General features: G+C 43.8%; 1 protein-coding gene across 1 annotated transcript; it reads left to right on the top strand.

Moving 5' to 3' along the window:
* The first annotated feature begins 441 nt into the window (after nt 1-441).
* Nucleotides 442-8,051, top strand: LOC131695812 (uncharacterized). Its single transcript, XM_058984347.1, has 4 exons — nt 442-577; nt 630-3,654; nt 3,704-7,851; nt 7,904-8,051. Exons 2-3 carry the CDS (start codon nt 847-849, stop codon nt 7,595-7,597), a joined length of 6,702 nt encoding a protein of 2,233 aa, XP_058840330.1. The 5' UTR covers nt 442-577; nt 630-846; the 3' UTR covers nt 7,598-7,851; nt 7,904-8,051.
* The last annotated feature ends 17,668 nt before the right edge of the window (nt 8,052-25,719 follow it).

The following is a 25,719-nucleotide window of genomic DNA, read 5'->3' as shown; positions in this document are numbered from 1 at the left end:
AGTTTCTGTAGGTAACTGGTTACCCTCAGTGCTCTTGACCATGACGGGCCGCCGTACCTGAGGATAGATACGGCAACGCCTGCCAGTAACCTACGTCTACTGGCGCACACCTTTGAGCTGTTGGACATCATTCTCGATAGTGCCGCAACAGCAGTCGACGCTCCCTTGCACGTATAGTCGACATGGCTGCCGAAGGTCAGCTTGTCGTCTATAATGACTCCGAGAGACTTCAGACTTCGCTGTGAAGTGATCGCGACTTCTCCCACATGGATAACTGCATGTTGTGCCGACTTGCGGTTGTTGACGATAACTACCTCTGTTGAGTGTAAAGTTCCCAGAAACCCCCCGTTGCGTGGTGCGGCAAGTCAGCCCACATTTGAATTTACCCTAAAATGGGTTATGGTGAGAGAGAGTGTAGACGAGGAAATGACCAAAACAAAGTGAAGTGTCAGAGTGATGAAATAGAAAATATACGGCGAATGAAGAAAAGTTTAAGGCGTAAAGATAAAAAATATAATTTGTAGAATTATAGGAAGTGAAGCAGAGAAGATCGTGGTGTAGAGTATAGATCGGACAGGTAGATTTGTTTGATTAATTGAAGGCAGAATTGATAAACGTTGAATTTACAGATTGGATTAATTGAGGTGAAGGAAAAGTTTCTGTTAGCGGTCCGTGGTATTTCGGATACTAAATTGTAAGTAGCATAAGATAGGAAGAGCAATTGGAAATGAAATAAAAATTTGTGTTTCAGCTTCGAGCAGATAATACCGCAACTAGCGAGTTGTACTGCTAAACGAACTCCGAACAATTACCGCCAACAGAAAACTCGAAGAATTTACGGTAATTATGTCCAACGTACGACAGACAAGGTCTATGGCTAAAGCCGCGAAAACTAACCTCGAAAAGGTGGACATCAATGAAAGAGATGAAGGAAGGTATGATCCATCTTTTGTACCGTCTATGGTCGACGATGTTGAAGCTGAGGTTTTTGACTGTGCGTACTGTGATCGGCCGAACACTGCCGAATGGTATATGGTCCAATGTAAGGAATGTGAGCATTGGTATCATTTCTCATGTGCTAAAGTAAGCACAACAAGTGTTAATAAGGCTGCCTTTTCATGTGTGTTATGCGTACCCCGAATCTCCGTTCCGGCAATCCGCTCAGACACAAGTCGGATAACCTCATCAAGCGCGAGGAAAGCACGAATCGACCGGGAGTTAGAGCGTCTCGAGGAAGAACGACGCCTACTGGATGAGCTTTGCCAAGAAAAGCTTGCGCAAGAGCAAGCGTTGTTGGAAAAGGCAAGATTGGAGAAATTGGAGCGGATGAAGCTGTACATTGCCAGAAAATACGATCTGCGCAGCCAACAGGATGGCAACGATGAACATAGCGAAGGTAGCTATCGTACAAACCGAACGAGCACCAGTAGGGTGGGGGTTTGGGTCGAGAGTCAGAGAAAAATAACCGAGTTTGCTGCCGCGGAACCTACTCTACCGACTATGGTATCTCCGGTCGATACACGCAACGTGAAATTCACGTCAACTCCGTTGGCAGAGAGTGCATCAGTAGGCAAGGTGGGTGTGCATTCGCTGCTGTCAGGTGACATAGCTACCGTTAGTAACATGAACTCCCTTATACGTACAACGGGAAGTATTACAATTGGTGAAAATCTGGAGGATGATTCAGATGGAATCGTTGGTATTGAGGACAAGTCGTACCACGATCTGATCTCGCCGATACTTCCGTCGGTAAGCGTCCAGCCGCTTCTAACGTTGCTTGAAGATGCACGTGCTGGACCGTCGAATGTAGGTACGGTTCCTAAACTGGCCAAAAGTGTTCCAACATACAATCACTGGCGGCAAGAGACTGGTGCATTGCGTTTGCAGGAACTGCACCATAATAAAGAGAACGAAGTAAGGAGAAAGCGGGAGCTTGCATTGGTGGAGCAGGTGAAGCAACTGGAAATGCAACGGGCCCAGGATTTGCACGAACAGCAACGCAAGGAAGCCGAATTCAAGCAACAACTGCAGATTTTGAAGCAAGATCATGCGGCAGCGGAACTACAACGGCAGCAACAAATAGCAAGTTGGGATAGCGAGTTGCAACGTTTACGTAAGTCGGAACAGGATTTTATGTACCAGATGGAGGTGTTACGTCAACGAGAGGAAGCGAAAGAAACGCGAGATGCGCTAGTGTTCCAAAGTCAATCGCATTTGGTGACCGAGGCGATGGGAAGTAAAGAGTCGGTCTGCTCCAAACAACAGCAATCTCAGAGAGAAAATCTTCGACCTCTTCACGGCAACCACATGAAGATATCTGGTGATATCTACAGCGACGTGGCAGCTTCGGTAAGTGCTGGAACTTATCAAGCATCCCATACACCTGTAGTAGATTATCGCCCCTCATATTCTAATAATCGAGTGAATGAGACCACTATCGTTTCAAGTCCAGTGGGTGGTCGTACCGACTTAGCGTTCTCAACACCCTCTCTAGCCCCTGCCCCTCAAGTCTTTCAAACCAGTGCCCTTTACGCGCCGGTTCAAACGCAGTATGCCCCCACAGCAAACCCCTATACAAAGAATCAATTGCAACTAGTTTCAATAGGACCAACACCGCAGCAACTAGCTGCCAGGCATGTAGTTTCAAAAGAATTGCCAGTGTTCACAGGAGATCCAGTTGATTGGCCACTCTTCATCAGTAGTTACCAACATTCAACACATGCGTGCGGATATTCTGATTCGGAGAACTTGTTGAGGCTTCAGCGCTGCCTCAAGGGAAGTGCGAAAGAAGCAGTGAGCAGCTTCCTTCTTCACCCGTCAACAGTCTCTCAAATCATATCCACCCTCCAAATGCTGTATGGACGTCCGGAACAGATAGTGCAAAATATGATCGCAAAGGTTCGAGCAACTCCTGCCCCAAAAGCCGATCGACTGGACATGCTGGTGAGTTTTGGATTGGTGGTGCAGAACTTGTGCGGACATTTGAAGGCGGTTGGATTAGACAATCATCTGGCGAACCCAGTGTTGCTGCAGGAGCTCATCGAAAAACTGCCGCCAGCTGTGAAGTTCAACTGGGCATTGTATCAGCAGCAAATTCCGATAGTAGATCTGAATATTTTCAACGACTATATGGCAAAAGTTGCGTCTGCTGCTAGCAGTGTGACACTTATGAGCGGAACTACAACGAAGCCCTTGCGAGATGAGCACAAAGGAAAGGAGAAGGCTTACGTAAATGCACACTCATCGGAGCGAATTCAGCATGAGGATATCGAAAATGATAATCGGGACAACGAGAATCCACCATCAGTTTCTACTACTCCAGCTCCCACTACTACGAGGAGGACGGAGTCCTGTCCAGCTTGCGGTGGCTGGAGCCACCTAGCTAGTAACTGCGCAACATTCAACAAGCTCTGCGTCGATGAGAGGTGGAAGATCGTAAAAGATCGCAAGCTTTGCCGACGATGCCTCACACCTCACATTCGCTGGCCGTGCAAGGGAGAAGTTTGCGGAGTCAATGGGTGCCAGAAGCGCCATCACCGTCTTCTCCACTACGAGCAATCGCCAGCTGATTCCGAGATGAGTAGATCGAACGTGAATGCCACGGTGACAATTCATCGTCAAATGACATCATCTACGCTTTTTCGAGTTCTACCTGTAACGCTGTTCGGTAGGAAAGGAAACGTTCACACATACGCTTTCCTAGATGATGGATCATCGACGTGTGTTGGAACAGTCGATTGCGGATTCTTTGGGTCTAGAGGGGAAGACGGAGCCTCTGTGTATCCAGTGGACGGGTGGTATCAACAAAAAAATGTCGGGAGCCCGACGAATGAGTTTGGAGATATCCGGAGCTGGGAGTGAAAAGCTGTTCAACGTCGCCGAAGTGTACACTGTGGACAATCTCGGGCTTCCTGAACAAACTCTGGAGTTCGGCGAGATGGAGAGACAGTACGACCACCTGCGAGGTCTCCCAGTTAGCAGCTTCAAGTCAGCCGTTCCACGAATGCTCATCGGATTGAACAATACACACCTGTTGGCTACACTAAAGCTGCGAGAAGGCCGTCCGTTAGAGCCAATTGCAACGAAAACCCGTATTGGCTGGGCGGTTTACGGAAATTTACGAGAGGACACGGAGTCATTTCAGCATCGCCAAATGCATATTTGCGCTCGATCAGACGACCAGCTCCATGATTATGTCCGTCAGTTCTTTTCGGTGGAAAGTATGGGTGTGACGGTAGCTCCTTCTATTGAAGGTATCGAGGATCAAAGAGCACGGAAAATATTAGAGGAGACTACGGTGCGTACAGCAAGTGGGAGGTTCGAAACGGGTCTTTTATGGAAACACGACCATGTCGAGTTCCCTGACAGTCGTCCAATGGCGGAGAAACGTTTGCGGTGTCTAGAGAAACGTCTATCGAAGAACCCCGAGTTGTATGAAAATGTTCGCCAACAAATAGTAGATTTCCAACAGAAGGGATATGCGCATAAGGCAACCAGTGATGAATTGGCTAGTTTCGATACCAACCGAACTTGGTACTTGCCACTCGGAATGGTATTGAATCCAAAAAAGCCTGGAAAAGTGAGGTTGATTTGGGACGCCGCGGCAAAAGTCAAAGGCGTATCATTAAACACGATGCTGTTGAAAGGACCGGATCTGTTAACACCCCTGTTGTCCGTATTGTATCGCTACCGCGAACGAGAGGTTGCGATATGCGGAGATATAAAGGAAATGTTCCACCAAATTTTGATACGGGAGAAAGATCGCAGTGCGCAGCTTTTTCTCTGGAGGAACACTCCTGATCTGCCGATGGAGACGATGGTAACAGACGTCGCGATATTTGGTGCGACGTGCTCGCCGGTACAGTCGCAGTATGTGAAAAATTTCAACGCAACGGAGAACGAGAAAGAGTATCCTAAGGCTGCAGATGCTATAAAGAAAAGGCACTACGTAGATGATTACCTGGAGAGCTTAGATACTATAGAGGAAGCAGTCGGATTAGCGCTAGAGGTTAGTGAAGTTCACGCAAAGGCCGGATTTCAGATACGGAACTGGATTTCCAACCATGAAGTTGTGCTGAAACGTATCGGGGAAGTCAACCCAACGGCAGTGAAATGTTTTGTTGCTGATAAAGAGGTAGCTTCCGAACGACTGCTAGGGTTAGTTTGGTTGCCAAATGAGGACGTTTTCTCATTCACGTTGAACCTTCGGGACGATGTCAGACGGTTAGTTCAAGGCGAAGTTATTCCCACGAAAAGAGAGTTACTGCGAGTTGTCATGAGCATCTACGATCCTTTGGGTCTCGTTGCGGCGTTTGTGATACATGGAAAGGTTATTGTGCAGGATGTATGGCGAGCAAATGTCGGATGGGACGAAACTATCCCAGATGAGGTATTCTGTCGATGGGAACAATGGCTCACAGTTTTACGGAATATGGAGAATATAAAGATCCCTCGATGCTATTTTCCCGGCTACGATATAAATAGTTTGGATTCGTTGGAGCTACACATATTCGTTGATGCCAGTGAGCAAGCCTTTGCAGCTGTAGCCTATTTCAGAATGCTGGATCGAGGACGTGTGCGCTGCGCTCTAGTCTCTTCAAAGACCAAGGTCGCACCCCTTCAACCGTTATCTATCCCGCGTTTAGAACTACTTGCAGCCGTTCTAGGAGCGCGACTGAGGAAAAGCATCGAGGAAGGACATTCGTTTAAGATAAAGCGTACATATTTCTGGACCGATTCAACCACCGTCCGCTCATGGATTAAATCCGATCTACGACGATATCGTCCATACGTGGCATTTAGGGTTAACGAGATACTCAGTCTGTCGAAGGTCGATGAATGGAGGTGGGTTCCAACACGACTCAATGTCGCTGACGAGGCCACGAAGTGGGGACGAGGCCCGTCCTTTGAACCCGCTAGTCGGTGGTATAAGGCACCTGAATATATACACGACGAAAATCATGAATGGCCAAAGGACCCTGTTGACATCGGGGAGGCCAGCGAAGAACTACGACCAGCCTATTTATTAGCGCATTTAATTTTGAAACCGATCGTTGATTTTGAGCGTTTCTCGAAGTGGGAACGTCTGCATAGATGCGTTGCGTATGTCCATCGGTTCGTGGACAATTGTCGGCGAGCGAACTCCAAGATACCGTTGGAAACTGCTGGATTAACTAAAGAAGAGTTGCAGAAAGCAGAGCGTAGTTTATGGCGGTTGGCGCAATCGGACGAGTTTCCGGACGAAGTTGCTACGTTGAAGCGCAATCTACGAGTGAGAAACGAGGATCGGAAGCCATTGGAGAAAAGCAGCAAGATCGCAACAGCCACGCCAGCGATGGACGAGTTCGGGATTCTCCGAGTGGATGGACGGTCGGAAAAAGCAGAATGCCTAACCTATGATGCTAAATATCCTGTTATTCTGCCGAAGGAACATCGGATGACCAGACTTCTTCTTGATTGGTACCACCGTATTTACCGTCATGCAAACAACGAAACTATCGTGAATGAAGTCAAGCAGCGATTCTACGTGCCAAGGTTGAGAGTTCAAGTACGTCTTGCTAGAAAAAATTGTACATGGTGTCGAGTACATAGAGCTGTTCCTGCTGTACCCAAGATGGGTCCATTACCTCGCGTTAGATTGACGCCATACTTACGACCGTTTACGTTTGTGGGAATTGACTACTTCGGTCCATATCAAATACAAATCGGACGGAGTGTAGTTAAAAGGTGGGTGGCCCTTTTCACCTGTTTAACGATCAGAGCCATTCATTTGGAAGTCGCAGCGAGCTTGTCTACAGACTCTTGCAAAAAGGCCATTCGTCGCTTTATCGCCCGCCGAGGCGCCCCACAGGAAATTTTCTCCGACAATGGTACCAATTTTGTCGGTGCGAGTAGGGAGCTGAAGATAGAGTTGAAAAGGGTCAACAAGGATTTAGCGAGTACGTTCACCGATGCCAATACGCAGTGGCGATTCAATCCACCTGCGGCACCGCACATGGGAGGTTGTTGGGAAAGAATGGTAAGGTCGGTGAAAGTCGCACTGGGAGCCCTTCCGACGGAGCGTAGATTAGACGAAGAGTCATTCATCACGTTGTTGACAGAGGCGGAACATATGATTAATTCTCGTCCCCTGACATTCGTGCCGGTAGAAACTGCTGATACCGAGTCGCTCACCCCGAACCATTTTTTGTTGCTAAGCTCCAATGGGGTTCAGCAGCCGGTAAAAAATCCCGTCGACGCGAGGGCTGCAATTAGGAGGAGCTGGAATATGATCCAGCACGCATTGGACAATTTTTGGCGTCGGTGGATAACTGAATATCTGCCTACAATAACCAGACGGACAAAGTGGTTCCAGGATGTAAGATCAATCCAGGAAGGTGAATTGGTGCTGATAGTGGACGAGAATGTCAGGAATCGGTGGTTGAGGGGACGTGTGGTCCGGATATACCCCGGAAAGGACGGATCAGCTCGTCGTGCAGATGTTCAAACGAGTAGTGGAATTTTGCAACGTCCGGCGACTAAACTCGCTATATTAGATGTAGGAGATGTAGGTGACGCCGAGGCAAAAGCTCTAGCGACACGAGGGGGAGAATGTTGAGTGTAAAGTTCCCAGAAACCCCCCGTTGCGTGGTGCGGCAAGTCAGCCCACATTTGAATTTACCCTAAAATGGGTTATGGTGAGAGAGAGTGTAGACGAGGAAATGACCAAAACAAAGTGAAGTGTCAGAGTGATGAAATAGAAAATATACGGCGAATGAAGAAAAGTTTAAGGCGTAAAGATAAAAAATATAATTTGTAGAATTATAGGAAGTGAAGCAGAGAAGATCGTGGTGTAGAGTATAGATCGGACAGGTAGATTTGTTTGATTAATTGAAGGCAGAATTGATAAACGTTGAATTTACAGATTGGATTAATTGAGGTGAAGGAAAAGTTTCTGTTAGCGGTCCGTGGTATTTCGGATACTAAATTGTAAGTAGCATAAGATAGGAAGAGCAATTGGAAATGAAATAAAAATTTGTGTTTCAGCTTCGAGCAGATAATACCGCAACTAGCGAGTTGTACTGCTAAACGAACTCCGAACAATTACCGCCAACAACCTCCGTCTTATGATGAGCGAGCTCCAGGCCTCTCGCGCTCATCCATTCCTCCACCGTGCTAATCGCGTGTTCTGCGGTTAGTTCTACCTCAGGAATTGACTCCCCGTAGACCTCCAAGGTTACGTCGTCGATCTTGACCCCAGGAGGGAACTTCAGTCTCAGAACCCCGTCATACATGAGGTTCCATAGCACCGGGCCTACGATCGAGCCCTGCGGGACTCCGGCGGTAATCGGAACCCTTTTCTGACCGGCATCGGTCTCGTATATCAGTACGCGGTTTTGGAAGTAACTTTCCAGGATCCGGTACAGACCCACCGGTAGGCTAAGCCGGTGTAGCGAGAGCGCGATGGCATCCCAGCTTGCGCTGTTGAATGCGTTCTTCACGTCAAGTGTCACTAACGCACAGTATCGAATACCTCGCCTTTTTCGTTGGATCGCTATCTCGGCAGTATTTATCACTGAGTTGAGAGCGTCCACTGTGGACTTACCCTTTCGAAAGCCAAACTGGTTGCTTGACAGACCGTCCGTGCCTTCCGCGTACGGGGTGAGCCTGTTGAGGATGATCCTCTCAAGCAGTTTGCCAGTCGTGTCTATCAGACAGATTGGTCTGTACGCCGATGGGTCGCCTGGCGGCTTCCCGGGCTTCGGCAACAGCACCAGTTTCTGCCTTTTCCATCTATCGGGGAAACGGCACTCGTCAAGGCATCTCTGCATAGCTAGCCTGAACATGTTCGGGTTCGCTATGATCGCTGCCTTGAAAGCGTTGTTTGGAACTCCATCCGGCCCTGGAGCTTTGTTCATTGCTAGGGATTTAGCCACTGCGAGTAGTTCTTCATTCGTCACTGGAGCCACCATTTCGACCGTGCCCGCACTATCTCGTAGTGCAGGTGGTCAGGGGCTTGTGGCTCGAGACGGGAAGAGTACTTCGATAATCGTTGCCAACCTGTCCAGAGACCGTTCTGGGGGTGAGAAGCCCCCTTTGGTCTTGGCCATCACAATCCGGTAGGCGTCACCCCACGGATTCGCGTTGGCACTCTCACACAGGTTGTCGAAACACGCTCTCTTGCTGCTTTTAATAGCCTTGTTAAGGGCTAATTTCGCAGCTCGAAACGCTTCACGGCGGTTCTCTCTTGCATCCTCGGTGCGAGCTCTTTGCATCCTACGTCTAGCTCTGAGACAGGCTGACCGTAGAGCTGCAATCTCGGCACTCCACCAATATACCGGGCATCTACCGTTTCTTGGCAGTGTTTTTCTCGGCATAGTGGCGTCGCACGCGCGTGATAGAACAGCTACCAGCGCATCCCCGCTTAGACTGTCGGTGTTGGCCTCCAGTCCCAGGGCCGCGGTGAAAGCTTCGCTGTCGAAGTGATTGGACTTCCGCCCGCGTACCTGACAGGGATCTCCCGCCCTCGGATGCTGCACACCATAGTTGATCTTAAAGCGGATTGCTAAATGATCGCCATGGGTGTAGCCTTCGTCTACCCTCCATTCCATGCCTGGAGCCAGACTCGGGCTGGCAAAGGTCAAATCAATCCACGCCTCCACTCCGTTTCTACGGAATGTACTAGCGGAGCCATCATTAGCTAGCACAGTATCGAGTTTCGCAAACGCTTCCATTAGCGCTTGACCCCTGCTATTTGTACAGCGGCTGCCCCACTCCACTGCCCAAGCGTTGAAGTCTCCCGCTATTACTACCGGTTTCCGGCCCACGAGGTCCGACGAGAGCCTGTCGATCATCTGGTAGAACTGTTCTATTGGCCACCTTGGTGGGGCGTAGCAGCTGCAATAGAACACACCATTGATCTTGGCAATCGCCACACCCTCGGCGGAGGGGTGTATTACCTCTTGAACCGGGAACCTTCCCGTTGTACAGATTGCCACCATTCCAGACCCGTCCGACACCCAATTGCCGTTGCCGGCAGGGATGCTGTACGGGTCTGATAAGAGGGCGACATCTGTCCTCGACTCCGAGACCGACTGCCACAGCAGCTGTTGGGCTGCTGCACAATGGTTAAGATTTAGCTGTGTGACTCTCACGGCTTCTTCTTATTTAACTCGCCGAAGGGACACGAAGGTCCGCCCATAGCATGTTTATGGGCTTGCTTCTTAGCGGTGCAGATAAGGCACTTATATGCTTTAGTGCACCCCCGCTCTTTATGCCCCTCCTCGCCGCATCGACGACATAGCTTGCTCCTGTCTATGCCTTTGCATTCGTAAGCTTTATGGCCGGATTCTAGGCACCGATAGCACCTGTCCACTGAAGGCGGCTGGGGTATACTAATAGGGCATACCGACCAGCCGATCTTCAGCTTCCCTTTCTCGGTTACCTTTTTGGCATCCGCATTCAGTAGCCTGAGGTAGGCTACCTGGGTGCCAGAGGGTCCGTCCCTCAATCGCATAGAGGCCCGCTCGATAGTGACGCCGCATTGCTCCTTGACGGCTGCGACGACGTCTTCTGCGGTCGCGAACTCGTCCAAGTGCTTGCACTGGAGAGTTGTTTCCGCACCTAGCGACCTGATTTGGGCGCCCTCACCAAGGACCTCTTGGGCCAAGGCCTTATATACTGCACTTGATTGTGCGCCTCGCTTCAGCACCATGAGCATCTCTCCCGTATTGGTGCGTCTTACGCTACGCACATCCTGCCCAAGGGCCGAGAGACTTTCGGCCGCCTTCATCGATTTAAGGACATCGGCGTATTTGTCCTTGTCGGTTTTTAACCACAAGGCTTCGCCTCTGTCCTTGGCCTTCCTCGCAGGCCGCGGTATCTCCGGTTTCGGTGCCGGCTTTTTCTTGGTAACCAGCGTCCAGGGGTTTGAGCCCCCCTGCCCCGGTCGTGTCGGGTTGCTGGTACCATCGCTCTCCACAGCGAGGTCACTCTCGCCCTCGCTTACCTCACCCAGGCGGCGTTTGACCTTGACGGTTGCACGCCGAGTGGTGTCGGTTTTGGCACCCTCTCCTGGCGACTTCCTAGGGCGCTTCGCATTCGATGCCGTCTTGCGATTGCCCTTTCCTTTTCCCTTCGAGGGGAACTCGGTCGCCGCTCCGATCGACGTGGCTGCTCCGTAGAAGGTAAAGGCCACTGTCTGTGAACCTCTATTGACCTTCTCTCTTTCCTCCCTATTGGAGGCCACTGTCTGGGTTTCTCTGTCGGGCCTCTCCCGACATTCCACCCTCTCAACATATGCCTGCTGTTCCTGTCTTGCGACACGAACAGCTTTCCGGAGCTCCAGAAGGCTCAACTTCAACTCCTTGGCTATGTTCTGCTTTGCGCTAGCGAAGTCGATTATAGCATCGAGTTGCTTCGCTACTTTGCGCATCGCAGCTATTGGCCCCTCCGATGCATTGGTAGGGGTATTGCCTACCGCTGCTGGGGGGTCACTGGTGCTTTCGGGTGCAGCACTCATCGCTCCACTACTCTCCCCACGGGGGGGAGACCTCGCCAAACCACCTCTTGCGAAGGGGTTTGGCACCTCCGTCTGTTTATTTTTATTTTTATTTGCCTCCATGTATAGTCCCACGAGTAGCGCGAGAAATATATGTCCGCCACGCCAGAGCTCCGCATTAGCGTGGTAAGGGACGCTTACTGTGGGGGTTGCCCAGGTACCCCACAGGCTCCGTTAACGATCGAGCATCTTTTTCACCCCCTCGATCACTCATCCCTCGGCACGGGTCGCTTCACGCCTTGGAATTGGGGTTATGCCCTACCTTGCTTTACGTGGTGATCTCGGCCCGGATCATCACAACCATCCTCCTTTACCAGGGCTTTGGACCTGTAGCTCTGGATCTCAATAGTTCCATGTACGTATGTTATTACAGACATGCTACTATTGGGGTCCGTCATTCGCTAGCGGAGTTTGGAAATTAACCCTTTATAAGGCCCAGAGTTTGGGGCTATTAATAAATGTTATATTAATAGAAACATGGTTCTTTCACTTAGTTTAGAATATATTTACATTCATTTCGTAATAAAAACTGTTTTAAAAATATACTTACTACCGCCCGTTAGAAAACGTCAGTCTTCTTATTGTTTGATATATTTCTAACGAGATTGGTGCAAATATAAAGATAAAGACGAGCTTAGTCAGAAATTCAGAAAGAAATTAAGGTGGGTTAATGGTTATTACCTGATTAACAGTAAATAACCCCTGGATTCTGAGGATAAGCTAAAAAATGAGACCACAGATTACGGAAGTTCATTTATTCATCTAAATATTTTCTTTGCAATTTTTACCACTCATAAACCAAATTTTCGGATTGAAAGGGAGTTGTTTTTACAAATTTGCATCATCAACTTATAGCACAGACATAACACTCTAAATTTCACCATCGCTCATGTTGAAAACAGGAATTTTGATAATATATTAGTATGCAAGAACTCCACAGGCAGTGTTGTGGCGCCACTCTTCGTAATATAACGTAAGCGCATAGTAGTCGGGGTGTGAATATTCATACGTGTTTATTTTCTGTCATAACAGAAAAAGTGCAATCATTAAACTGCCATTTTTAGGCTTCTTCGAGGCTACGAACAATTTTAGTTGTAATTCTTATTTGCATGTATTCAACTGAGCACTGTGTAAACGTAGATACGTGGTGGAATTTCAATTGTGCTCTAATCTATAATGAATAATATGTTTAACACTCAAAACAAAGGTAAGTTTAAAATCATGAACTCATACAAATCTAAATCATGCTGTTGCCGATTGCGGGATGAAAGAGTTCCAAGCATATTGTTTGCTTTTTATTCGACGACTTTTTATTACAAGTATCAAATTTGGAGCAAGTAGCAGAAGGTGGTACTGGACACAGGCAATTGAATGATCAAGCACATATAGCGCGATCAGTTATGTTTATACAAATGATGGAGGCAGAAAGCGTCGATTTCATTTCCAAATATGCTGCAGATGAAGTATACGTATTCAATGTTGGAGCATAACGCGACAGTTAGTGGCTGCTAAGGGCTTTCTATTGTAAAATTTAGTGTAAGTGAAGCAAACTTATTTCCAAAGACAATAAACGCTCGAAGCAGTATTGCAAAAAGGCCGAACACTTGAAATATGGGGAGATAAGCCTTCGTTTGATTTCAGAAATAAAATTACGTTTCTTTATACATTTACACATTTTCATTCAACCGGTATGTGAGTTTTCCGTTTTAAAAAGTGTACGATTTCCGCGTGTGATGTATTTTTGTAATGAAAGTGAGGAAAATCTTACAGAGAGTGGTCGCCATTGAAAGACAAGGGACATCTGTCCGGCCAAAGGAAGTATCAATGACTAATATTTTTATATATATAATAACTGTTCGAATGGAATAGAGGGAGAATATTCTTCTGTTTTAATTAGATGTGGCAGGTTCCAGATGGGGTTTCGCTAGAATGATTTCACCCGTTTAGTCGGCTTTATATTGACTACCCCAATAAGATTATTGGATCCGGAGTTTTAGGTTGGTGGCTGCGGTATATTCTCAGTTTTGTAAGTCGGTAAAACATTGTAAATATTGCGCTTCAGTTTTTAAGGCTAATTTATGCTTGAAATGAGCAACATATCTCAAAATTTCTAGACACGTGGAATTCTGAAGTTCTTTGCTAAAATCCCAAATAGGGAATTACTAGATATCTGCTTAATCCCACGGATGCCAAGTTTTGTCTAGGCCTGATTTCTCTAAGATATACAAATTAGCTAAATCCTGAATCATGTGATGCTTAAATTTCTAATATATTAAGTCCCTAATTTTGGCTTTTGGAAAGATTGAAGTTAGGAGTTTCTATTCATCTGATTCGTTAGCTCGACATTTCAACATTTGACACTGTAATCTCTTCATCAACTAGTCTAATTTATTGTTGTATTAGTTGGTAATTGGTTCCAGCATTATAATACTTGATTCTTAAAAGATTTTGTAATACAAGTATCATAACGAATTTTCCCCTAATGTTACTGGTTGTGGTTTCTTATCGTTTTTATCTTTCGTGTTTGTGTGTTTGTTTGAGGAATCACTATTGTTGTTTTGAACCAAATAGAAATAGCAATGACTTCTCAGTCGATTTTAGTATCGGTTAGGCCTATTGTGAAATATACGGTGCAGTTATTAGTGTTTTCCGTCAACACTCAACGGACGCGGAAGGTTTCTGTTTTCATGATCCTGTACTGCCTATTAGAACATAGAAGTCCTGTATGGATTTTCGTCGAAGGTGAGTTGTCTGTTGGTTTGTATTATGTGTTTTTTGTATATATTACTACTAATTAACCGATTTCGCCAATTTTCTCTATTGTTTCAGAGAGCGAGTAAGGGCGCTATAACCCTGGCTCATTAGCCAGGGCAGGACTAAATACTTCTGTCCCATCCCAGGAACCTAGGACCAAAAGAGTGACATTAACCCGCTTAGCAAAGTCACTCCCAACGATTTATCAAACCCCCATCAAATTGAAACGGTTGTGTGCGGTTGTCCACGTTTCTTCCTTATTCAAGGTTCAAAATAATCTGTTGATTAAATTATTCATTGAATGAATAATTTGATTGCCGTATAATTTTGAATCATCTTTATTTTGTACGCTGCACGTTGGCCTGGCCGCTTTAATGCTTGTGTCATATTCGATATGTGCCACAAACAATAATAATGACAAGAAAAATTGTGGACGAACGTCTGCAATTTTCCAGGATCCCTACATGTATTGGCTGTGTATGTGTAGACTAGACTAGACTAGACATTTACACATCTTCATTCAACCAATCAAGTATCACAGCATAAGTAAATTCAATATTAATTCGTCAAAAGGGCGAAAGTGTTTTTTGTAAACAAACTTGTTTCGCTCATTAGTCTGCTGCAAAGTGGAATTTCATGAAAAATATGCGTTAATGTAAATTTTTACCCTTCGTAGAAGTAATTTCAATTGTTTTCTGCTTTGAAATTATAGTAAATTAAGAGAAACCATCAAAATAAAAGTTTGTTTACAAATCTTATTCGCCCTTTTGTTAATTTAATATGGAATTATCCGATGTCAGTGCGATCTGACAAACATCCTTACCATTGCAAACAGCAACCAATTTAACTGTCAGCTATGGTCGGAATAATGCTTTTCGCAATACCTGTCTGTATTCTGCGAGGCGAATAACCAGAAGCAGATTGATCCTACAAAATGAGTTGTTTGATTACCTGTTTTTTTCTTAACAGTGCAATACTACTACTTGAGACTTCGATTCAATCAAAAGAGATTATAACTACTAGAGGTCGCATGTCGCTGTTAACACTGAAAATTTATCATCTCGCTCTTACGTATGATAGACCCATTAGTTTGACACATATTGCCCCGAGTACACACATGTAAAAGTAACGGGATACAATATGCTAGAGCGAGACCCCATGTTTCAGTCCGTGAATTTACGGAGACAGTAGCGCTTTGCTCCCTCTAGTAGCTATAATCTCTTTTATTCAATCGCATCATGTTAATGTACCAACTAAGAATAGTTTTGTTCCAGTACACACTTCGTGCTTCTAGTTGCTAAAGAGCAAACAGGAGCAGAAAAGCTTGCTCTTTTTTACTCCGGTTTGCATTCAGAAGAAGATAAAAGAAAGGAAGAGATTAAAGGATTGGCGCTCCTCATATTTGTTCCGAAGCATTTCCAGTTTCTCCTGGTACTGAAACAAACCTAATATAATTCAATAATATTTGCTGGGTTTTCAAGTAATGATCACATTGTTATCACTAGCACTTGTGTCAGCAACATTCAACGAAAATAAGCATCAATCTGTCACAGGTTACCAGCATCGCTGCCTTCGATGAGGTGAATACAAAACTTGAGCAGGAACGATGATAGATGGCACTAGTGACACACAAGTATCATTTTTAAGGTTGGACAGAGAAAGGGTAAAATTCGCAAACGAAAAAAGCAGTTTTTTTCCACACCGTATGTCAGATCTTCATAAAAATCAATCGGCAGTACTGTAACAACATTCTACCTACGCTGATTGATTTTTATGAAGATCTGACATACGGTGTGGAAAAAAACTGCTTTTTTCGTTTGCGAATTTTGCGCATTCTCTGTCCAACCTTTAATCTGTTCGATGGAATTTCTTAATTATTCTTCGAAGTGTTATGTCTGTTTATCTGTGCTTATAGGGTCTATGGTACTTTTTACCAAAATTGAGCTAATTTTATTGTTCAAAAGGGAATCGCCGTATTTTTTCAAAAAACTATTCACCTATCTGACACTTTTCCTTGAATTTCAACAAAATGGAATAAGAAGCGTTGGCAGACTCCCAACAAGTAGATTTCATAAGACTGGAACACTTATCACTTCATATTCCTGCATTAAAACGAAAAGAGAAGGTGGCAATATAGTTGCCACTGCCTTATAAAGGGTTAAACTTGTTTGACAACAAACAAGGCACGTTGTAGTTTATGATATCAGCTACTTACTGGAAGATACGTATGTAAGCGTACTTTCTCAGATCGATATAATAATGTTGAGTCGCACAGATGCGAGCTATAACTTTTGATTGAGGCAAGATTTGCTCACAAAAACAGGCAAATGTGACTATTACCTTTAATTTGAGTATCAACAGCTACAAGAATCTGCTCTAGAACTGAAGTTATTGCAACTAATCTGATTGGATTTCGATGGAGCAGTGCTGCCAGGGACAGTTTACGTTGACGACGGAAAATGAATTTTTCATATATCTTAGTTATGTTGCAATATTATTGATAATTGATAAAACTTATCAATTTAGACTATCTTTGGCTATGTTTTACATGCTATTGTACTATTGTAAACATTCTAGGAGAATTGTGTTGAGCATTGAAAAGTAAAAATACCGCAGGTTCTAGCACCGCGAGGAAAACACCTATCTTTATTAAAAAAGGTATTTCGTGTTTCTTGACCCCAACGCTTTCAAGAAAAAATAGTTTTGAAATCTTACATGCTCTAGAAAAAAGTTGGCCATGAAAGGGTTAATTCATCTAGATCTCTATTCTTTTACTTTGTCATCAATCAGACACGCCAACCCACGGACTGAAACCACCGATAGTGTTAAACAACACAGAAACAGTAACAGCTTCTGAAATTTCAGGGGTTGTTCCGATATATGGTGGTTCTACTTGGAAAGTTGAGTTTAATTGATGTATACATGTAATAAAAATAAAGACTTTTTTACATTTGAGGTTCAATTGAGAAATCCTTGAAAAGCGGCCATCTTTGAAAACGAAAAACATTTTTTCCTACCATTTACCCAAGCTTGAAAATCGATCAATGTATTCAGGGCATTGTTAGAATACGATTGATTGAGTTTCACAAAGATTTTGCCAACGGTGTGCCAAAAACTACTTCATTGTTTTTTTTTCAAAGATGGCCTTTTGAAGCTTTCTCAGTTTAACTGTAATGATCCTCTTAATGTTGAATCACTGTCGTACAGTCTGTCGAAAATACAGCCAAATTATTGATTGTAGTGTGTTGGAGATAATGATAATCTGGTAGACAAAACCAAAAGCACCATCATTGACGGAACTTTGAAGCTCGGTTTGAAAAGTCTACCAGACCATAATTTGTTGAATCGAACGAGCGAGCCGAGGTTGTCACGGTAACTTTGAATCTTTTCAAATTAGGCTTGACGCCTAATCATTGACGGAGCATTCTGTTTAACCCTTTAATCACATGTTTATAGGCTGAAACTTTTTGATTTCTGATTGAATTGGCGGAAAAGGACAAAATAAAAAGAAAGATTTTTTCGCGCTCTGCTGCAGGATCTTTCTATGCATCCACCAAACATTTTCTTGCTCCTGTTACTTTGAGAAAAAGATGGTGGAAAAAAACCCCAAAGATTTAACTTATGTATTTCATTACCACTACATTATATCAACCGATCATGCATATCCAAGCGCTACGAGCAACAAAAAGTGTACTGTTTGATTGACTTGAACATAAAGGGACTAAGTATTTCCGCAATTCAACTGAAGAACAGCGAACCCTGCCAGGTTCTTATATATGTACATACAACTGTACAACCGACTACGGAACCCCAAAACGCACCAGCCGGAATGCCAACAGAATGTACTGGGTATGAGTGAAGTGACGTTGGCATTTGAAGCGCATTCTGCGATCACAATTAACGAAAATTCAAAACATATTTGACTTGACGTTTTCTGGCTCTTGAGTACTGTGCTATACAATGGTCGAATATGCCCCCTTCATATCGCCTGTCGTCGCATAAGTTCATTCACTGCTCACTAGAATAAGGATATTCACTATTCGCAGTAGGTACGTGCACACACCATCGAAACGAAGCGGTTGGATTGCGGTTTAATGCGGCTCTATGTATATTCCTGCTGTTTTTTTTTCCTTCACCAAGAAAGGAACGAAGTTCCTCCCATTAGGAGTGAAAGCCAACGGGAACCCAACAAGCGACACATACTTAAATCACTAATGAAGCGGGTTAGTAACAAGAGAACACAAAAAGCATCGACGGTTACTTCACTAAAACCTAGATTCACTATGTTTCATGGTAGTTTATGACTGACGTGAATGAATCCGTATAAGATTAATTGGATGTTATTTTAACATTATTGTCATGTTTTCAACTTCCCGCAACATCACTAATCAACGACCTACAGTACTGGCCAATATTATAGGCAGCTTTGCTTTTAATTGAGGGGTTACACCATTGTAAAACACGAAAAAATAAGCTTTTGAAAAGGGTCCGCGGTCCGAAACCTATCCTCCTAACATTTAACCTAGAGTTTAAAACTAAAATTTTTCTGATTGGTCATAACAGTAGCGAGCGACGCACGTACAGTGCTGTTTGAAATAATAGCAGCGCGAGCGTTTTTCAAGTATAGTGTTATGGGTATGCGTATGTTTTACATGATTGCATCGTGTATAGTAGTAAAAATTCGGTACCTGGTGGTCGTCTAATGGCGTTTTCGTTTTTTCTTGGTGCTACACCGGTGTAGTGCAAAGAAAGAGATAGACTGATTACACCCAAGTTTGAATGAGTGTAGCACCGACTACACCGGTGTAGTGCACTGTCAAAAACGAATATGCCATAACTTACTAACGCTTACCTTTCGAGTCAAATAATACCATTTTATTAGCATCAGCCCACTAAATGATACGTCGCTTTTCGACAGCCCATCTGGCGTGAAATTCGGCAAAGTTCAGATGTTTGTAAAGGTGCCGTGTTGTGAATAGTGGTACTTTTCTCGGGCATCTTGCGTGCAAATTTGTCTTTATCAAATTTTTTTACTCGTTGAAGTGACAATAGAATGTTCCAGGCCTTTCTTGAATTCTCTCGAAGACACAAACGGATATTATTTTGCCATCTGGCGATAAATTTGAGCGGATGTTGCTCGCTTTCTACCGCTAGTTTCACTTTTGTTTGTCCAGTGCAAAGCATTGTGTATCTTTTTAGCAGAACACTGTAAAAAATCCTGAACCTCACGGCATGTTTGCCATTAGCAATCTACCGTTTGGTGAGATTTCGCTCCTCGACTGTACAGTGTTTCGAACGACCCATTTTCGTGAAATACTACTACTTGTAAACTTTAAATTTCCAGTTAATTGTAAACGTAGGAACACACTACTGAATAGAACAGATAGCATTAACAGAAAATCTTGAAAACTTTAGCGTTTTGAAAACCTTTTGCGGTTGCGCTGCTATTTTAACGATCAGGTTTATATCGACTTTCTTCCGAAATGACAGCCATGTTTTATAAACAATAAGCCAATGATTCCAAATAGTGGCACGTTTTACTCTTCGTACTATACGTCACTTACAAAAACATAGAATGTTATTGGAGAGTAGAACGTATGGGAGCAATGTGCATCAAACTCGAAAAAATATTAGCGCTGCTATTTTTTCGAACAGCGCTGTAAGATTTTCTCTATATTTTGATTTTTCGCGAAATGGCGCTCGTTTAGTAAAAAATACTGAAAATGTCATGAAAATCGACACAAAATTGTTGATTAAGAAAAAATTAATCAATGAAAAATAAAATCCTAAGTACGTCGCTGAAGAAATTAAATTTTGAATATCCCGTAAAAATTTCATAACGGTAAAAATGCATTGGTTTCGAGAACAACACGGTTAAAGTTTTTAGTACGCTCGGGGTATACATCCCAAGTAACAATTCAGGTTTTATAGCACACTGCAAGCGGTGGGAGAGCTCCGAGCAAGTGTAGATATCAGTGAAACTTGCCGATCGCAGTCTCTTACTGTGTGTCGTGTATTTTCCACCTGACTGAATTCGTGATTACAGCCTGATCGATGTACATCTTTCCTCCGTTTCGTTCATCACCTCGATCGCTGCCCCGTCTGATGATATTGTTATACTGGGCGACTTCAACTTACCTGGCTTGACCTGGTGCCCAGCAAGTAATGGATTTCTACGATTGGATATCGAAAAGTCTGTGCTTATCAACAATGCCAGTTGTATCTTGGACAACTACAGTAGCGCAACTCTTCGGCAAATTAATAATATCATCAACGAGAACGGACGTACATTGGACCTCTGCTTTGTAAGTGCCCGGGACTACGCTCCGTACTGCTGCGCCGCTCCGACACCTTTAGTCCAGCATGTGCGCCATCATCCCCCACTACATCTTGTACTCGCTGGTAACTTAGGAGTGAATTTTGAAGACGTCTCAAGCTCTATCGTCTACGATTTTAAAAACGCTGACTACGACAGCATCGTTAGCACGCTGTTGGATATAAACTGGGACGAAAATCTTAACAATGATGACGAGAATGAAGCAGCGATGACGTTTTCTAATATTCTTAACTACCTAATCGACCGTCATGTGCCAAAACGAACAGTCAGCACAAATCAACGCCCTCCCTGGCAATCAACAGTGCTTAGACGATTAAAAACTGCCAAACGAGCTGCATTTAAAAAGTTCTCGAGGCATAAGACACTTGCATTACGAAACCACTACTTTCAACTCAACCACGAATACAAACAGCAAAGCAGACTTTTTTAGATACCAGCGAAACGTCTAACGTCAACTGAAATCCAAGCCCAAGTCGTTTTGGAAATATGTGAACGAGCAGCGAAAAGAATCCGGGTTACCATCTTGTATGTCATTAAATGAAATTTTAGGCACCGACACTAAGGAAATTTGCCAATTGTTTTCCGACAAATTTTCAAGCGTTTTTTTCCGACGAGAACCTTTCCTCACAACAAGTCGCTACCGCTTCAAATCTAACTCCTTCTCTAGGACGAACCATCAACCGAATTTGTGTAGATAATGCTGCCATTCTTGCAGCAAATTCCAAGCTGAAAGCATCTAATTCCCCGGGCCCAGATGGCGTTCCCTCGATTTTTGTCAAAAAGTGCATCAGCGGGCTTCTTGAACCACTTCAGCGAGTCTTTGTGCTATCACTCTATACTGGAACATTCCCTTCCTGCTGGAAAGCAGCGCACATGTTTGCAGTTTACAAAAAAGGAAACAAATCGAACATTGACAATTATCGGGGAATCTCGTGTTTAAGTGCAGTATCAAAACTATTCGAGCTGGTTGTCTTAGACCCTCTTTTCTTTCACTGCAAACACTACATTGCAGACGATCAACACGGCTTTATGCCTAAACGATCGACAACGACCAACCTACTCTCGTTCACAACATATGCCCTCGATGGATTCGCTGACGGATTGCAAACCGATGCTATTTACATGGATTTATCTGCGGCCTTCGACAAAATCAATCATTATATCGCAATAGCGAAGCTGGACAAATTCGGTATTCATGGACAACTACTGCGCTGGTTTCGTTCCTACCTCGATGGAAGGCTACTCCAAATCAGCATTAAGGACTGTCTATCTACACCATTCTTCGCTACATCCGGCATCCCACAAGGAAGCCATCTCGGTCCAGTGATATTCGTCCTCTACTTTAATGACGTCAACATCAAATTACAAGGACCCCGCCTTTCTTTTGCCAACGACATGAAAATTTTTCAACAAATACGGGATAAAATCGATGCCGAGCTTCTTCAGAGGGAACTGGACAGCTTTAGTACGTGGTGTGATCTAAACAGGATGGTTTTAAACCCGTGCAAATGCTCAATCGTTACGTTCACGCGGAAACGCCATCCGATTCAGTTTAACTACCATCTCTTCGACTCGAGTATTCCCAGACACACTAACGTCAAGGATCTCTGAGTCATCATGGATTCGGCACTAACGTTCAAACCACATACATCATCCATTGTGGATAAGGCTTCAAGACAGCTTGGGTTCATCTTCCGAATAGCGAAAAACTTTAAGGAAGTATACTGTTTAAAATCTCTCTATTGTGCGCTGGTTCGCTCAACACTGGAATATTGTTCTGCTGTTTGGAACCCTTACTACCAGAACGGTGTCGACAGAATCGAGGCCGTCCAACGCCGGTTCATACGCTTTGCACTCCGACATCTTCCTTGGCAAAACAGATTTCAGCTGCCGAGCTACGAAAACCGTTGTCAGCTCGATACTCTAAGCATCCGGAGGGACTGCTCTCGAGCCCTGTTCGTTTCGGACTTACTGTCTGCCAGGGTGGATTGCCCTACAATCCTCGGACGCCTCGATCTTCAACTCGCGTTCGAGCTCTGCGCAATAACTCTCTTCTGCGAGTCCCGTTCAGGAGAACTAACTATGGGCGCCAGAGCGCTGTTACCGGACTCCAGTGTGTGTTTAACAGTGTGGCGACGGCGTTTGACTTCAACCTGACAAGGAATTCGATAAAAACTAAAATAATTCGTATTCTGAAATGTAATTAGTATATGTAACCACCATTGGGGCCAAGGGGTCTGTTGGTGACGGTACAACAAATAAACAAATAAGTGCAATGTAAGTTTAGTGGCTTCAAGAGTACCATAAAACCACAATTGTTACTGGGGATAAGAAGTGTTCCTACAGAATTGCCTGTGTTTTTTAATATATCATTTTCAAGACCCTAAAATACATTTTAGATCAATAAAAAAAGAGTTTTGGAAAATTCTACAGTGGTGTAACCCCTTAAAGTGTCTGAGTTACTCATGAATTTCCAACAGCAGCGGGACTAGGATCCCTTTACACCGCGAATTTAGATTCCGCAACATCAATTCCACCTTGCTTTTTCTATGCATCGTCAGATATATGATCAGCGGTGGTTATTTTGTGACCTAGTCTTCGAGTTATTTCGACAGCAACTTTTACTGCGAACTGGAAACATGTTGTTCACTTTAGCGATTTATAAACCTGTATTGCATTTTTAAAACATGTGTTTTTGGCACACAAAAAAGGCTTAAGTTCATACATCAAAATAAACAAGACCTACACATTATTAGCTGATTCTACACATAAATAGCTCATTTGATGGTTATTGACTAGATTCGCTCTAACAGTTTGAGATATTTAATTACAAAACGTTGAAAACGGTACGTTTTAAAAACTTCCGTTACGCGCACACACGTTGTCGAACTCAGCTTCGTAGTCGCGAATGTATCCCAGTAAACGGAAAGGCGAATCGACGAGTTTAAGGAGGTGTTCTACTCGCGTGGCCTAAAATTGAACACTTTTTTTGGAAATAAATTGTAAAGCATCTACTCAATGGATTTTGAAACTTTTTTTTATTTTGAAGATACATGTTTTGACTTTTCTATTTTACTTTTGAAGACGAAAAAAAAAATCTCTCGCCACCTTGGAACTTCATTGATAATATTTATGTTAAAACTGCATGGGTCCCGCTTAACCCTTTCATGTCCAACTTTTTTCTAGTGCATGTAGGGTCTCAAAACAATTTTTCCTTGAAAACGGTGGGATCGAGAAACACGAAAAGCCGTATTCATAAAGTTAGCTGCTTCCCTTGCAGTGCTAGAAGCTGCTCAATTTTTACCTTCTAATGCTCAATGCAATTCTTCTAGAATATTTACAATAGTCCAATTTCCGTCCGTTTATTTTCCGTTCATTTTCCCTCATCAACATAAACTGTCCCTGGCAGCACTGCTACATCGGAATCCAATCAGACTAATTGCAATAACTTCAGTTCTAGAGCTGATCCTTGCAACTGTTAATACTCAAATGAAAGGCAATAGTCACATTTATTAGCCTTACTTGTTTTTGTGAAGAACTCTTGCCTCAAACAAAAGTTATAGCTGTTTAAAAACATTTTTGTCCACAAACAACATGGACATGAATGGGTTAAGTAAAGATGTGGCAAATTGCTTAATCTGTAATCAGAAAACTCATATTTTTTATAATCATAGTCACGTTGGCTATGTTTTCCCGAGAGTGATTTCTTTTATTTTATAATTCGTAAAAGTTATGTAACGATTTGTGAAAATTTCCAATATTTACGTTAATTTTTGGCCTATTAGGGGCCATAAAATGTAACTAATTGACATTTTGAAAATCCTTCTCGGGAAAACATAGCGCTATGTTTTCTGAACAATTGGAGAAAAAAATATTGAAATCGGAACAGTACTTTTATGAAAAGTCTTACTTGACCACTTAAACAACACTACTTTCGGGGAAAACGCGTTTAAAGATAAAGTACGGTGTATACCTCGATTGGAGTACCTTACTAGTGAATCTGCTATACGGGGTCCGTGGAGCCCATCTTCGTCATCACGAAAATGTTCTTGGCTTTGCACATTTTGCTCCATCTGTTGAAATGAGGCCTTTGTTGCCGCGATACATACTTTACGTTCAGAACGAGTTATACGTTCACTGTCGAGTCGAGTAGCACATCTTTCAGCTTCAGCCCCCAAGGTAATTCCCATCGCCTCCATAGCTTGTAAAATCGATGAAAATCCTTGGTGAAGATGCTGATTACCGAATAAGTTGCAACATTGACCACCTGCCTGCCAGAAGATGTGAAAGTGATTTGGCGCTAAGGCACAGAATCCACTATTCTGAGTCTCAATGATGTTTTGGATGTGAGCTCCTAAAAGCATCTTTCTAATAAATCATTAGATGATAGACTTTCGTAGATCCTGACATGTTCGAAAGTTTCTAAAGTTCCTTTTGCATCAGCCTGACGCCACTTGCACCAACTGTCCTCGCTGGGTGAACACTTTGAGTGTTGGGGATTTTCGTTCGATGACGAGCAGTGTTCGAGGGAACCCCAGACTGAATTTCGCATACGTTCTACAGAATTTGAGTTTCTCCGAATCGCCAGCCTATAAAATTTTGTTAGTTCGCCGATTGATTTGTCCGTTAAGTTTCCCTTTCATTTCCCACCGATACCTTTGTTTTCTTTCTTCAGTTTTCGTAATCTCGTTCCCATACGCTTCTCAACATATTCGACGCATTCTTTCTTCCGTACGATTTTCTCGTCAAAAAAAAGAAAACAAGAAACCATTCGCAGCCGCTCACATATACATAAACCGTCAAGTATGGACCGGTGAATGTTTTAAAAAATGATTTTCCCATAGACAAGCGCCATCGTGTTGCGCCGCACTTAGTATCACAGAAACGGCCGGAGATTGGTTGATTTCGGTTCCTAGAAACATGCCAAGCAATATGATTTTCACCAAATCCTTTCTGTGACGTATTCTCAGATACATATAGATTAGAATTAAACAAAGAAAAAAAAATCGATTTTTTGAAACCTTGAGAGTAGAAGACCCCCTTAAATAGTTAATGGCGAGCGGTAGGCTATTTAAACTTTTCAGTAAGT

This window comes from Topomyia yanbarensis, chromosome 1, assembly GCF_030247195.1.
Source record: "Topomyia yanbarensis strain Yona2022 chromosome 1, ASM3024719v1, whole genome shotgun sequence".
Lineage (NCBI taxonomy): Eukaryota > Metazoa > Arthropoda > Insecta > Diptera > Culicidae > Topomyia > Topomyia yanbarensis.
This window is presented reverse-complemented; position numbering and strand designations above follow the sequence as displayed.

Excerpts from the sequence above, each read along its gene's own strand:
- LOC131695812 (XM_058984347.1), top strand. The coding sequence starts at position 847 with ATGTCCAACGTACGACAGACAAGGTCTATGGCTAAAGCCGCGAAAACT. Across the intron at positions 3,655-3,703 it reads CGCTTTTTCGAGTTCTACCT|ATGATGGATCATCGACGTGT; the intron begins GTAACGCTGTTC and ends ACGCTTTCCTAG.